Genomic DNA, 16,341 nt, shown 5'->3' on the forward strand with positions numbered 1-16,341 from the left:
TACAATCCGAATGCACAAGAACGGCTATTTATATGAATGCAGTCTCGCATGTGTTGAATCAGTAATATAAGCATGTCTCTGAGCTTGTCTCAGGAACTAAACCAAACATCACCCCTGAAACAGTCTCCCAGGAAAGAAACTCACTCGCTGTTCTGGCTAGTGCTTAAAGTTCTTCCATATATTTCCACCTACAGTTAAATATTTACACCTTGAGAGAAGTCATGAAGAAGTGAATAAGAAATAATAGATGGGGGCTTCCATGTTTTTTTTTAAAGCCACACACTTGGACACACACCATCACCAAGACATCTTAAAGATTGGCAGTGTGCCGGGGACCATTTCATGCAATGCATATGCAATAATCCTGCCGTGGCCAAAGAAATATTGCTCTGACTCTTACTGCAATAACACCCCAAGAAACCAATTTCCATATTCTCTTGGTGCCCTGATGACTTTCCTCAAAGAATGAATGGAAGGAATGGAGATGGGGAGAATTTTAGAAGTTCATTAGCAAGCAAACTCGTTTATGTAAAAAATTTCAATCAATGAAAATAAGGTCTTGGTGGAATGTGATTTTACATGGTCAGTTTTGCAATTGACTGATTAGATTTCACTTACGCAATCTGCTCTTGTTGAACCAGAGACGCCTGTCAGTCAACAAAATTGCAGTGTGCCTTAGCTAGTCCGGCACTTTCTCTTTTTCTCTCTCGCTCTGTCCCTCAGATGGAACATTCACACCAGGGGGAAGATGAGAAAATATCCCACTGTAATTACCCTTCCTGTCCAGAAATGCTTTAGACGGACATCACACTTTATTTCACTTTATCATTATCATTTTAGTGCATTTCTTCAAGACAGAGATGTCTTGCTCACTTTTACAATTGAATGCATTTCTTTATTCTGCAGCAGTGTTCAATTCTCTTATCTCTTATCTGAAATCATAAATTTTCTGTTTTCTAACAGCATGACTATGAAAGCAGTTTGGATTTCTATTGTTAAAGTGTACACAGGAATTTGCTATGCATCTAGTTGTAACATTCTAACACTGCTTGTTTCACACCATACACGTTTAGCACTGCAGTACAGGGTTAACATCACAAAAGCCCTGCTAACGCTGCTCCAGAGTAGGGTTTCATAACCATGTATAAAAAGCCATACCAACCCCTGCCCTAAATTACAAGTGTGAAATTTTCTTAACCTGGGGTTAAAAGCGGGGTTTAGAATGATGATAACCTGAAGTTAAGTGCAATGTGAAAAGCTCTAGTGTCTCACCCTCCACAAGTTGATCTGATTTTCATGAGTTTGTGACACTGCTGTTTCTCATGACCTCATCAGGTGTCATTTACCCTTTTACACTGTCCAGTTCTCATATGTACAGCCATGTTTTTTTAATAGTAACAAATCTGTGCTTTAAAAAGCACATTTTTGTTTTTAGCTGTCTATCTACCTGCCTTTCTCTAAGTTATGTAACCCTCTGAATATAATTCTTTCCATGTCTGACTCTCTTTCTGTCTCACAGTGGTCTTGTTCTTTGACCTCAATACCTTAATGTTCTGTATCAATTTTTGCTCATCTGCTATTTTCTCTTGTCCCTATGGTTCCTTATCGGTCACTGTGTCTCCAGGCACCCGTGGAGTTTTATTACAGTGAAAGGGGATACATCGTCAGTGGTGGAGGATCATGCCGTTTATCAAGGTGAAGCTCTTTCTGAATTCACTCAGTAGAAAACAAATTCTGGTGACATTTGTGGAGGTAGTTTGCTAACACTAATATTGTTTTTGGTGTGTGTGTGTGTTTGGTTTTGAAATACAGGAACCAAGGCATCATCAGAAGCTAGGAGCTCAAGTTCCTTTCACTCGGGTTATGGAGAACACTTTGTTGTCACCACTGTCAGTCAGTGGGTGCAGGGTGAGAATAATCTACTCTATTCCCTTTATGTATTTTATCACCTGTATCCCAAACCCTTGATTTTTAATCAGAGCCTCACTTTCTTTTCAGATCCTTTACTTCAGAGCTAATAGACAGGATTTCTTAAAGTTAAATCATTGTGTGAAATTGTGGTCAAATCCAACAATGTCCCCCAATTTATTCATAGTTGAGACTCCGTTAATGTGAAACAGCTATGATTTTGGAATCAGGAAGGCCAGCTTAGCTGTGACGCTTGTCATCGCTATCCTTCCAAACTGCTGCTGATGGAAATTTAGAGAGCAGCTCTACCGCTTGGAAGAGTGTTAACTGCTCTGTTTGACATGCATTAGCAAATAGATGCCTTTCATTGGCTTAAATTGTTGTGACAGTTGAGCGGTAAATGCTGCCCTTTCCACCCAGAGAGCCAATTATTATCTCTTTGACTTCTGGCCATGGATGATTAGCATCATCAGGGTTTGAATTTGTGATGTTTGAACAATAAATAGACAGCTGTACCCAACAATAGGTGTCATACATATCAGATTATGAGAATGAATTTATCCATGTAAATAATTTAAAAGCAGTGATGTTTTGCTTTAAACATCTACACACGTGTATATTGGTCTATCTAGAGCCAATATAATGTACTACAGGAATCATCAAACTGGTAGACAATAGTGTGGACATGGACAGAGCAAAATATTTCATTCGACTGCACTGAGAACTTCATAGATAGTGTAGCAAAAACAGGCCAAAGTTCAGTAACCCTTCTTACTCTCCTTTTTCTCCAGCTCACCTCAGAAACCCATATAAATGATTAGATGGAAAAAAATTATAGCTTATTGTGTTTTAATGGCACAGCAGGCAAGCTTCATAATTATAGGCACCCTGAAGGAATTCACTTAAATTAACAGTAATAAGGCGGTAAGGGGTCTGGCATGACAGCCAGGATCTTCACCTGTACAGCAAATCAAGCTGATTTGGCTCCTTTCTTTCTTTTCTTTTTCTTTTTTTCTTGACATTTAAGTTTCAAGACCAAACGGTAACTTAAACACAAGGACTTTTTCCAGAAACTTTAAGCTTCCTAATTGAAAACAAACTCTGCCTGGCCTTTTTAAAAATGTTGTCTATATTACCAAGGGAAGTAAGTTTGTCATCTAAAAATGTTCCAAGATACGAAGAAAAGTTCACACATACCAGAAGCGAATTAAAAAAAGAAAAATATTTCAAGCTAGTGTTGTAATCTCTATTATAACAAACCAATTAGATGAATCAACAACAGTATGCCAACAAGTCTTTATCTGTGAAGACGGCTTGCTCCCAACTGACATCCATTAAATGGCTGTCATCAGCTTGTCATAGTTTATCTCACCACCCATCTTCCACAGCTGTGTTGGATGAGCCTTACCTAACAATTTGGTTCATAAACAAATCTCCAGTTATTTTCAACATCTTACATACTGACAGCTTGTTAACTTCCACTGCTCTACCTGTAATCTACATATGGTGCAGGAGAAGTGGGAGCTGATCATAATGTGTACAGATTGCATATTTTTAAAACATTACATTGGGATTTATTTGTCTTATTGTGATACCTTAAAGGCCACTTTCTCATCTAGAGTAGTTTGGTGTCACCATTCTTTATGATGAACACTATAAACATCTCCATTTAAATTTAGACATGGAACTTTAACTGAATGTAAAAGATTGGATTTAATTTCCTGACAAAACTAGTGTGTTGGTAAACTGGCAGCACTATTGCAGCAGACAGTGTTGCCACCTCATAGCTCCAGCATGAGTGGATTCAATCATGAGGCCACTATTTGTGATTGTCTTTGTGCCATTTTAACCTAATATAGTCACAAAGCTGGGGGACACTCTGGCTTAGTTGTTAGCACATTTTCCTTGGGGTTACAATTGCCACCTCTACCCTGTGTGTGTGGCTGAAGCTGAGAGGTTCTCACCTGGATACACCAATTTCCTCCCCTAGACCATAGACTTGCATGGTTGGCTGGCATCTCTAAATTGTCTGTAATATGTGATCCAGGATGTCCCCTGCTTGGTTCCCTGAATCCCCTGGGAAAGGCCCCAGCTTACTCACAATGCTGTGCAGGATAAGCAAATGGATGGATGTTCCTTTTTGCAAAGCAGTAGTTATAATGCGGACCATTAGAGTATCTGTGTTTTTGACAAAATGCCACAAAAAAAGAGCACACTACTATTAGCAGGTCATGAATTGAAAACTCGATGAGGCACTGGTATTCATGATTTATAACTAAAGGGAGCAAAACTGGCCATGCTGTCTGGGTGGGAGAGATAGAATATGCTGCACTGTCAATAACAATGTCACTAGCCAATAGTGGGCATCTGTGAGCTCATATATATAAAAGAGGGCAGTGTGCAGTGTTTTGAAAAGATGCGGTTGGCTGGCTTCATGTCTTGGAAGAAGCACATGTTAACACTTCACCCTGTGTGTTTGGTAGCTGTCATATGATACAAAATGAATCATCTTAATTAAATAAACATTTGGCACAAATATAAATTTATATGCATTGCTTTAAATACGGAGAAGTCAGGTGATAATTAGAATCTCATTTAGGCTAAAACAGCAATATTTTTTGTCAAGTGTGTGATGTAAATGTGCAATAATGTTGTAATTAAGTATAATTTGGTGTCTAATCACTGTTCTGTGTAGGCAGATTCGTTATACAGTGAATACAGCTGGGAAACGTCAGTAAGCGAATTCCCTAAATGCACTTTAAAGTCATGTTACAGTGAGCAAGGATGTCTCAATTGGTAAATATGTTTGTTCTTGTTTTCTTTTCTCCAAGGAAGCGAGGAAGGAAAGCAAGGGAAGGAAATTTAATAAATGAGAAGCGTTCATTAGGTTAGAAAGAGGAGAGTCAAAGGCCTTTATAGGTTTTACATTTAATTTACTGTCTCTGGTCTGATTGGGGAACTGACTATGTTTACTATTTCAGGCTTGCATCTATGTAGGAATGCTTCAGCCAGGGAATTAGCTTCATCCAAAATCACAAGTGTGAACTGATTGTTATATTCTGGAGTGTTGTGTTGTTTTGTTCTGCCAAAAAACCCATAACCGTAATCAAGTGTCTCCCTCACCATGAAAAAGAGACTATTGCCCTGATCTGAGAGGAGTAAAGGAGCTTGTCTTCTGATTGAGCAGCTGCTTGTGTGGCTGTTTTGATTTGAGTGCTTGAGCTTAGAGCCAGAATTCTCTCTGGCCATGGGCATGTTGGCTGGAACACGCACATGACATGCTTTAATTATGCTGTGTGACAGGAAAGAGTGGCGAAGCAGATGTAAATGAGACTAATATGTATACAAAGCTTGTCCTTTCAGCCAGTCCGGGGGCTTAACCGTGTCCAGGTGTTGGCTTTACTCTCTCTGAGTGTGGGTGTGTGTTTGGTTTGCAGAGGCTGAGTGGACGGAGTGGTTTGATCGTGACGATGAAAGAGGCTCAGGAGATTGGGAGAAGCTTTCCGACCTTCATAAGGCTTTCCCAGAACGTCTATGCAGCAACCCCCTGGATATTGAGGTAGATTCATAGGCACACACAAACACACACACACACATTGAACCTCAATTTTGTCAGCATCACAATCCTCTTGATTCACCACAGCTATGCCTATGAATTTCAATGCTTTTTATATCACAGTATCTGTTTCCACAGACTTTATGTGTATAATGCAAGTGATAAAATCAGTTTGTAATTTAACCTTTCGCCCTGGGAAAAAAAATCCTTGTCAGATCATTTTTTTGCTTTATCAAACACATTTGATATTTGACACATTTCTAGCAAGAATGTCAGGAATTATTTTGTATCCCTGAATTTTTTCATCACCTCACTAAAAAGAAAATCCAGAACAAACAGCAAGATTGTTATCACTATAATGTCTCAGCTAATTGCAACAGCTCAACAGCTAAAGAAGAGGCTCAGAAATTTAACAATCACTTCAGCTTAACAGAAAATGCTTTTATAATGTAATTTAGTTTCTCATTAAAAGGTTCTTGTCTCTTTGTCCAGCCTGCTGCCGTCCACACTGAGGCTTCTTTGTGCTAAAAATCTTGTCACATGAGACTAAATTCATACACAATACATAACAGTCAAACATTTCCACTATATTTTTGCAACATTTCTCCTTAGGCCTCTTAGAAACATTAAAAAAATTTATATTGACTATATACATTGAGAATCTGAGGCACTATTTGAAAACTGCAGTCTACAAGTATCACCCAACTGAAACAACCTGGAACAAATCTACCAAGAAGAATGGGCCAAAATCACTCCAACACTGTGCGTGAAGCTGGATCAGGCGCATCCCAAAAGACTTAAAGCTGTTATTAGAGCTCTACCAAATATTAATGTGTGGGGGTTGAATACTCAGAAGCAAATTATTTCAGTATTTTATTGTTCATAAAAATATTTTCTACAAAAATCCAATGTGATCTTAGAATGTTTACAGTATTTTGACTTTCAGTGTTGTGAAATAAAATAGCAAACAGAATTCAATAAAAGATCTGTAGTTCAATGATTTGAAAAAATTACAAAAATTAATCAGGGGTCCAATTATATTTTCAAGGCTTTCTCTCTCTCTCTCTCTCTCTCTCTCTCTCTCTCTCTCTCTCTCTGTCTCTCTCTCTCTCTCTCTCTGTCTCTCTCTCTCTCTCTCTCTCTCTCTCTCTGTGTCTCTCTCTCTCTCTCTCTCTCTCTCCGTACATTCACCATCTCACAATCTTTACATCTTTGTGTCCTTCTTCCTCAGGCTGAAACTGTTGATGGTGTCCCTGCAAACATGACTGGTGATGTGTTCTCCAAATTCGATAAGAACTATGGCCTGGTGTGTCTCAATAAAGACCAGCTGGGAGGAATCTGCCGCAACTATCGCATCCGCTTCCTTTGTGGCAAACTCGGTAGGTGTGGCTTGTTTTAGATCTGATCGTGATCACATGACATTTGACCACATAACAAAAATTAGATGTGGCTAGATTAGATATGGTTCTAGATTACCAAAGCTGTTTTGTTTGAAAACTTTATTGAAAGAGAAAGCTTCTATTCCCGGGTTGTGCATAGAACAGAAGAGCAAACTGAAGAAGTATAATAAACCATGGGCTAATATTACAGATTTTGTTTAAAGGATTTATTGGTTTGTTGTCAAGCTGTAAATATTCAGTCAAATCAAAGTGGAACTGGAGGTTATGAAAACACAAAGAAGACACTCACACTCCCAGCTGATTTACACATTCCCCAAATGGTTCCAAGTCTAAGGTCAGTTCTGACTTATCCAAGTTGCTCTCCATCATGTTTAGAGTCAAAGTGGACTTCAAACATATTTTGAAATCCCAAAACATGCCACATAAGTTCAAGTTCATGCTCCATATTTATTTGATTTATACATTCGAATAAATGCACTTGTGCATCCTCCTAAAATTGATTGAAATCCCTCCATAAGTGCTTTCATTATTTTTTTAAGTGCAGCTGAAATTCCCCTTTTTATTTGTTCTCGTGTTCTCATGTACCAGCTGGAGGTCATCTCTCAGTTCCAACACTGATGAACACAAGGTCCTGGATCAGTGAAATTTCCCAGGAGTTATGGCTACAAAACAAGTGTCTCTGTTCATTCACTCATTCTAACACGCTATTGTTTCTGTAGTAACAGCATACACAGGGACTTATTAATGGATAACGGACAGAAATGGATAATGTAATCAGTGATATGGTGAAGTTTTCACTGAGATGTTTGTTTAGCATGTTTGATCTCTAATCTCAGTGCTTTGTAAGAGGTAAAGCTACAAGCTTTTTTTCTGACCAGGGAAAATCTTCATGTTGGATGTCTTTGCATTTCTCAGTGACAGGAAAAGCTAAATTTTATTGTCTTATTAATATAAAAACCAATGATTTATAGCTGCTATAATATAAGGGAGAAGAGAAACTTATCTTGCAGACACAGAATTACACGCAAATATAAACTGCTAAAAAGTACAACCTGCTGTTCATTAATGAGTAAAATATCGTTAGTGTTCACAAATTGCTGTGATAGAAGAGAAAAAAAACACACGTTACATTTTGGAAAGTTTGTGTTGCTTTGCATCAGGTCACATCCCATCATATTTTACACCTTTCATTAACAAAAATGAATTAGAAGACTCGATTTTTACAGTTCAACTGTTTGCAGCACCAGGTTGATGGCGGTGGAGTCGATTGATTACTGTAAGCTTTTAGATCCGTTAACTAAATTGCAGTAAAGCCCGATTACACAACAAAATAACAGACAAACTGATAATACTATTGTTCAATAATTTGTATAAGTAATAATCTGCATGTTGGTGTAGATTGCAGTGGGAAGTGACTCAGGTTGTTTAGTCATTTCTCTATTTATTTAACTGAGTGAAATGCATTTGTTGTGCAGCAAAGGTTGATTTCATGCTAATTTGATCGGCTGACTGCGAGCATGATTGTCACAAGAATAGGTTGCATAACATCTGTATTTATATCAGAATATAAAATTTTAAAATAAAAATTAATGAGCAAGCCAGAAGCAAAAATGACAAGGAAAAAGTTACTGGGATGATATTAAGAAACCTTGAAAGGAACCAGACTCAAAAAGCAACCCATCGTCATCTAGGAGACATCTGAGTAGATTGCTGTGAAATTTTGTTAGCTACTTATCCACTGCTGAGGGATCAACATTAACACTAGATGAATAAATTTAGCAAATCTTAGCAAATGTAGCTATTCTATTGCTATGCCTTTGAAAGAAATAGTGAAAATATTGTTGCTGTGTCCATGGACAAAATCAAGAAGCAAAAAATTCATATTTTGTGTGACTTTAGGCAGCTATCTGTGTAACCTGATATAAAGTATTGTCTTGACTAACAGCAGTGGATGTGCTAATAAGTATTATTGTTTAAAAGCCAGTACTTTCATGATTAGGAAAATTTCAGCAAACCACTTGTGCCCATTCTTTCATATTTTCATTACAATAAAGTGCAGTATCTTGGAGTTTTACCTTCATGTACCATAGAGTGTCATTGTATCTGAGCCATAATTGCTACTCATAAAGACTTTTTCCATTAAAACAGATCATGCTGCTGATGATTAAGAAACGGTCTTTAGTCACTGAATGGCTCTGCAGGGTCAAACCTGTCCATTCGCCATGAATGAATGTGGCTAATTGACCACACAGTGAGTGAACAATAGCGTGTGAGGTCTTAGGAGAAAAGGACCAGCCAGCAGGATAGAGACAAATCGAATCAGTCACACAAGGACCCCAAATAATGAGTGCTGGCAGTGAGAGGAAAGGGCAGTAATTACAGAAAGGAACTTGCCTTGTGAGAAGCTGGGTCTGAACGAGTCTACAATACATCTCCCTGCCACTTCCTGCCCAGAAACCGTGCCATAGTCTTACTTCACTTAATCTTTGTGATTAAGCTTCATGATTTCCCCCACAGAGCAACATTCATTTCCTCACTGGATTTTCAAATACCGTCAAAAGTCAAGCACCAGTGCTGTATGCATGTGTGTACACAAGGCATCGCAATAGTGGCTGGTGAAGTTTATATGCGCTTTAGATTTTCATCTAACATTTCATTTGTGAGTGAAGATCACATCCTCAAGTAAATGACATGAAAATGTAAAAATTCAGAGGAAGTCTGAGAATGTAGCTGAGAGTTAGATAGCCATGCCACCTGCTAAAGACTCTTGGGTATGAGTTGTAGGTGGTGGATGTGGAAACTTGGTCACTTGTAGAGAGAAAGTGCGAGTAAGAGAGAGAGAGATGGGAATTTATAGAGATTTATAGCCAATATTCATATAACTTTCCTGTGCTTTATTAATTTATGAGTAATTGAGCCAATTTGATGTCTAAATTCATCACATTTGAGAACAGTGGGTTTATATTTCTCTACAAAAATAGACAGCTCCCAGATTTACTTTTACTTTTTATGCTTTTTAGCTTTTGCAACAGATTGTGTTTTCTTCTGTGCCAAAGAAAATCTAGTGACCCTCTCTGTTCAGCTCTGTGCTCCAGCATGTTTGGGTTTCAAAGTACTAAAGATAAGGGGGCGTCTATAACACAACATAACATAACTAACAGGACGGATGTGAACGAGTCAAGGAGTATAAATCAACATATTATTCTTCCCAGATGTATGGAGCAATTACTTTGATTGAACAATTATGTATCATCATTTTCCTTAGATGCCTGCTTTAAAACTTCATATGATTATGAGAAAATAAAATTAATTAATACTTACTTAAATATGCACAAAGGATGAGGTTAAGCTATGTACTAATCACAAATTAATGAAGAGCTAACCTTAACTACAATGTAACTACAAAACACTGGAAAATTTGAGGCCAAACCTGTTCTAGCATGACAATGCCCCTGTGCACAAAGCCCCATGAAGACATGGTTTGTCAAGGTTGGGGTGGAAGAACTCAAGTTTCCTCCCCAGATACCTGACCACAATCCCACTGAACACCTTTGGGATGAACTGGAGCAATCACTGCATGGCAGGGCTTTTCCACTGACATCAGTGCATGAGCTCACTAATACCCTCATTGCTGAATGAGCACAAATCCCCACAACCACATTCCAAAATCTAGTGGAAAAGCTTACCAGAAGAGTGGAGGCTGCTAAAGAAGCAACGTAGGGACCAAATGCATATTAGTGTCCATGGTTTTGGAATGGAATGGTAATGGTCAAATAGAGTAGCTTTATAATATAGTGTGGTCAATTTGCGTGTTTGAAGAAAAAGACCATGAAATTGTGTCGGTTTCGTGCGTGTGTCTACATCCTCTCACTGAAGTGCACTGCTTTAGAGCTCATTATTATACAGCACATTATAATTTGGTCTAGCCATTGTTCATTGTAATATTAGTCACACATGCAGAATAGATGAGGAAATAAGAAACTCTGTCTGTGTGTTTTTATAGTTCGTCCACAGGCCTCCATCTCCATAGACACCCTGTCGAACTGCAGTATGTTGTTCCTGGTGGACGAAGCGCTTGGATGGACGCCCGGGGATCGCTTAGTGGTGTCCAGCACTGATTACTCTATGTACCAGGCTGAAGAGTTCAGTATCCTGCCTTGTGCCACCTGTACTGCAAACCAGGTCAAAGTGGAAGGTCAGTGTGTGTTTTTCCAATCCATGACAAATACCAACTATAGTGAGTCAGTGTGTCTGAAATTGTGGTTTAATATGTTTTTCCACTGATCTGACAAACTTCATCCAGTCTCACTGACTCACTACAACTACTACATAATTATCTGTTCTATTAAATAAAGAAGACTTTAACACGCGCACCATTTTCCTCAGGCAACCTTATATTTAGGATCTAAATGATTTTGATTCTTTGACACACTTTTCACTCAAGCACATGGCCCAGTTTCCAAAGCACTCATTTAGGGGTTTCCCAACCTGGTCCACAGGGGCCCGCATACAGTTAATCAGTAGCAGTGTCTAAATTTGCATGCTTATGTACTATTTAAGATTATTTTAATTATACATAACTGTCTAGAGTGTTGATACATTTACAATTATGGCATTTGGCAGATTCTCTCATCTAGTGTGACAGATATGCTCTATTAATAAATACCTCATGATACTGGTTCACCCTGTCAAGTAAATAGAACATTCATATAAGTGGGCTTATATGTAAGGGTGACATGATACTAAGATAATGAACAAATCTAGTATGTAAAAAAGATCTTAAAATAATAGAGCTAGCCAACATCAGGTAGCACTGAAGTCAATCCAGCACTATTATTTGCTGCTATACATGCAGTGCACAGGTGTTAATTGAGCCTCTCTAACAGCACCTCTGACAGTAGTGGCAACTGCAAGATCACGGGTTTATAAAAAATCCACATTACGTTTATAGTAACAGCTAATTCACAGGTACCGTATAAATGCTACCATGTCATGTTTTATTCTATCTTATTAAATAACATCTAACATTTTATTATTTTTTAGCCCTTAAATATGAGCCTACTTACAAAACTGTTGTATTTAATTATGTTCTAGATTTCATCACTATGTATTAGTAATGTAACAGAATATGGATACATTATTTGCAAACAGATACACGTACAGATAAATAGGATGAATAGGAGCGACAAAACTTTTTTTTTTTAATTCGACAGAAAGAGAGAGGTGTGCATTGGGAGCAAGATCCCACAGGAAGCAGCAAAAAAAGCCTTAAGTGGGAGATTTTTATTTTGATGGAGACAGACTGGATTAGATTTTTTTCCCCAGTGTTTTTAGGGACATAGTGGTAGGGCTCTCTCTCTCTCTCTCTCTCTCTTTTTTTTAAAATGAGCTTAAAACAGATATGAATATTTAGAGCACTAAACAGATACAGATGGTGGCATTGCATTACTTTCCTACTGCATAGTAAATATTTATAGCCTTTATATACTTGATGTCAGGGGGAAAGGTGGATTAGTTTTTAGTATGTTTGCCTTACTATTCTCACCGTGCTTTGGGGAGTTTCCTATGTGTACTCCATTTTCCTCTTCCAGTCCAAATACATGCGTTGTAGGCTGATTGGCATCTCTAAATTGTCCCTAATGTGTGAATAGGTGTGTGAGTGTGTGTGTGTGATTGTGCCTTGTAATGGGCTGGCACCTTGTCCAGGGTGTCCCCTGCTTTGAGTCCTTTGGGATATGCTCCACGCTCCCCGTGACCCTTCATAGGATAAGCAGTACAGAAAAGGGATGGATGCATATACATGATCATAATATGCAAGCTGGACACAGCTCCTGTTCTTGATTACTCGGTTTGGGTTTGATGCTAACAGTAAAATGGATTGCTTGGGATTCCCTGAGGAACAATTTGATAAATCTTATGTGCATCAGAAACATCCATATCAGAAAATATAATGTCTGAGAATCCATATGACAGGCACTGTGCAAGACACAGCTTAACAATAATGACAAAATATTTTGTCATTTTCAAAGCGTACAGACAGTCCTGTCCTCATGAAGATCAGTTAGAAAGTAAGTTTCATTTGAAGTTGGATAGATGCCATGACTAATTAGCCACAAGGATTTGCTGCACAGTATGTACCTACCTTTTCATAATGTTTTTGTGTTTTTTCGGAACCGCTTCGTGTTCTTTTAATTTGGAATCTGTTTTTCCACCTCCTCATTTCTGCAGCAGTAAACATGAAAAGGTCATTTTAAGCTAAGCTGAAATTCAGCTGTTAGTAAGAAGTGTTTATAAATCTGAAGCAAAAAAGACGATGAGTTGATTTCCATCACTCACTCACTAACGAGAGACGAAATTTGGTGTGTACGTTACAGTGCGTTAAAATCTGTTGAAGGGGGAAATGCGCTGCTAAGCAGTGAACAGAGCGTGCAAGTTTGTTTTGCTTTGCCAGAAATACGTAACATATTCTTAAGGTTTCAGTGGAATAAATATGAGTGGAAGTATCTTAAGTAGCTGTTTTGCCAAGCATGTTCTCTTGGATTCCTCTGGGATGTTTTCACCGATGGGAAGCATGATGGAATGGCAAAAACAATTAAGACAGGAATTATATGAAATTCCATGACCTGGATTTTTGGAGTCATCTCAGTTACATTACGCATGTCATGTAGAATCTCCCCCATTCATCCCTGAGGATTTTTCAGTTATGGATTGCATTACATCTCACTAAGGAGGAAAGCTTACAAGAATAAATAGTTTAGACTCGCCATACTCTGTGGTCGAAGTGTTGTAGACTCACTGTGTGAAATTTTCCCCTGTGTTTTTTTTAGATGTTTGGACATGTGTTTTTTCCCCTCCATGATTGACTTTTACAGGAATTGTATACTACAGCACCCTGGCAGTCAATAGGTGCCAAAGACTATCAGGGCCAAATAGCGTTCATCGTGCAGAAAATAGATGCTGTTATGTCCAGAGGAATCTTTTTGCTCATGCGCTTTGGAATGGGTCCTCGATGACTCTCTACAGGGGGGAAGAAAATGTGAGAAAGTACAGGCGTAACTCTTTTCACAGGTCATAAAAAAGAAACAAGGTGACAAGACAGACAGACAAACAGCCAGAAAGCCCTCAGTATGTATCGATCAGTCGATGATGTATGTATTCACTGCAGATTGCACAGGGGAATTTCTTGCTTTAAACATTCGCAGCATATTAAGAGTGAGGTGGCACGGTGTAAAGTGATGCAGCGGGTAGCGTTGCCGTTGCACAGAACCATTTAGGTTCTCTGTTTTCTAAATTCTTTTGCAATCAATTGCTTGATTTTGCAGCATCATTGTCGGGTTTTTTTTGCATTTTTTGCCGTTTCCGGAAAACATCTTGAATTTTGAACTGTAATTACAGATTCTTCTTTCTCCTACCAGTGAAGCACACATGTAATTACTTTCTGTAATAGCTGTACTCATGTTCAAAGAAGGATTTGGCTGATTGTGTGTTTTGATGACGTCACCTGATGCATCTTGGCCCAAAACTGCATCAAATCAACGCTAATTTAGAAAGATTGCAAGCTCCTCTGAAGTTTTCTTGATTTTACATTAATTTCTGCAATTGCAAAATTTCAATCCTGGAGAGACTGCTATTTGGACTGGTGACGATAAATTGCAAAGATGTGCCAGATGTGAAAGGTGTGTGTGTGTGTGTGTGTGTGTGCGTGTGTGGTCTGCCATTCCATCTGTGGTGCATTCCTGTCTCATGCCCAGTGTTCCCAGCTTTCTATTCACTGAAATCCTGACCAGGATAAAGCAGTTACTGAAGATGAAGTAGTGACTAACAAGAGTATGGAATCATGTTAATTGGGGTACTAGGTACACCTACATTGTGTCTGCATTTGATCATTTTTTTTTAAAATTCAGGCAAAAGAAAGGAAACTGAGTCATTGTTTTTGTCAGTCAGAAAGTTGTATTGTCAGAAATAGCAGAGACAAAATTTCAGAGTGACTCATGTTGCTTTTACTTCTTTGGAAATAAAAAATGAAATTGGAAATGAAGTAAAGTGTGTAGTTGTCACTGATAGTGTGGTTAATCCATGACAAAATCATGTCTCATGATTTTGGCTTTTCCTTAAGGAATATTAGGAGATTTTGAGCTTAATCTCTTACCCAAAGCTAGCCAAGAGTCACTTTTGGGCACTTTAACCTCAGCATTCCTCGCACGGAGATGATGTTCAGCAGGATTCCACAAACAATATATCGTAATTGCAGAACAAGCGGACGTTGTGTGGAGGCTTCACTCTGATGAATATTCGGATGATTCATCATGAGCTCATGAATATGTTACATGACCAAGGCATGTCCAAGCTGCTTCATTCCAAGCATTTCATAACTTTCAACTGCATTTTATTCTCCAGACTCAACTCTCAATTGCTTTCACATATCACCTGCAGGTAAATATGGAACAAATGAAGATGTTTTTCGTCTGCCTTGTAGTCTATTTTCTTTTTTCTTTTTTTTTGTACTTTCAGCAGTTTACCTTAGTTTTTGATTCCTGCATTGTCCAAAAGGTAACTCCTGTAGTTGTATAAGTTGTCATGAAATTCTGATGGCCAGTGAGAAACTGTGCAAGCTTGCAATGGTGACTTTGTCTTTATCTTTACCAACCCTTGTAAATATCATCTCTAAAACATGCTGATGGCTGAAGACTTAAGATGCTTTCATATTCTGAGCCAAACTTAGATAGGACCATTTCTTCTGATCAACAGTTATATTTATTTGTTACATGCCTTTATCCAAAATAACTTGGGCTGATGATGAGCACCAAACTCCTCATTTTTTGTTAGTGAAGTCATTATTATTCTAAAGAAAACAGCTGGCCTGCTAGAAAATAATTTGCGTTATTATTGTTATTAGGTGAAATTGAATATTAAATTGATGTTAAATCTGGAACATTGAGATTTATTACTAAGTATTTTATTGTATCACACTCTGGTTCACTTTGTTGTCCATTCTCAAGACCACTCCCTACTTCATTATATGGTCCACTCAGTGAGGGGCGAGGATGAGCGCTCAATTTATTCATATCTAAATTTCTTTCTTTTCTTTTTATGCTGAATATTATTGTTTTTCTCAGTTACCATGGTGAGCTGCGCACTAACAGAGGCCTATTTCTGGCTCTTAAAGCACACCTCAGGAAGAAAATCCTCAATTTAATGCTTCTCATTAGAGATTGGTTGGACAGCAGGTGCTGCCAAAAAGCTCTCAGCCCATAATGCTTTGTGCTGAAAGACACAATGAACCGCAAGCATGTGAGGTAAGGCATGTCAAGCATTTATTTGAAGAAAATGAAGAGCAATGCAAGAACCACAGCACAGGTATAATGTGTTGCTAAAATGTGTTTGACGTTTTCAGCTAAAATGAGTGCGACTTATTCAAGGAGATGTGATTTGCTCTTGTGTTTCGCATGTATCTAATACTTAAAAAATAACTTTTTG

At 38.2% G+C, this 16,341-nt stretch overlaps 1 protein-coding gene across 1 annotated transcript in view; it reads left to right on the forward strand.

Annotated features, from left to right (window-relative positions):
• Positions 1-16,341, forward strand: part of cemip (cell migration inducing hyaluronidase 1) — a 130,535-nt gene that overhangs the window by 70,374 nt on the left and 43,820 nt on the right. The window contains exons 7-11 of the mRNA XM_058401724.1: positions 1,625-1,695; positions 1,813-1,908; positions 5,346-5,467; positions 6,696-6,843; positions 10,868-11,059. Coding sequence (XP_058257707.1) covers positions 1,625-1,695; positions 1,813-1,908; positions 5,346-5,467; positions 6,696-6,843; positions 10,868-11,059 — 629 coding nt within the window. The remainder of the gene's footprint in view (positions 1-1,624; positions 1,696-1,812; positions 1,909-5,345; positions 5,468-6,695; positions 6,844-10,867; positions 11,060-16,341) is intronic.

The sequence above is a fragment of the Hemibagrus wyckioides genome, linkage group LG10 (assembly GCF_019097595.1).
Source record: "Hemibagrus wyckioides isolate EC202008001 linkage group LG10, SWU_Hwy_1.0, whole genome shotgun sequence".
Taxonomy (NCBI): domain Eukaryota; kingdom Metazoa; phylum Chordata; class Actinopteri; order Siluriformes; family Bagridae; genus Hemibagrus; species Hemibagrus wyckioides.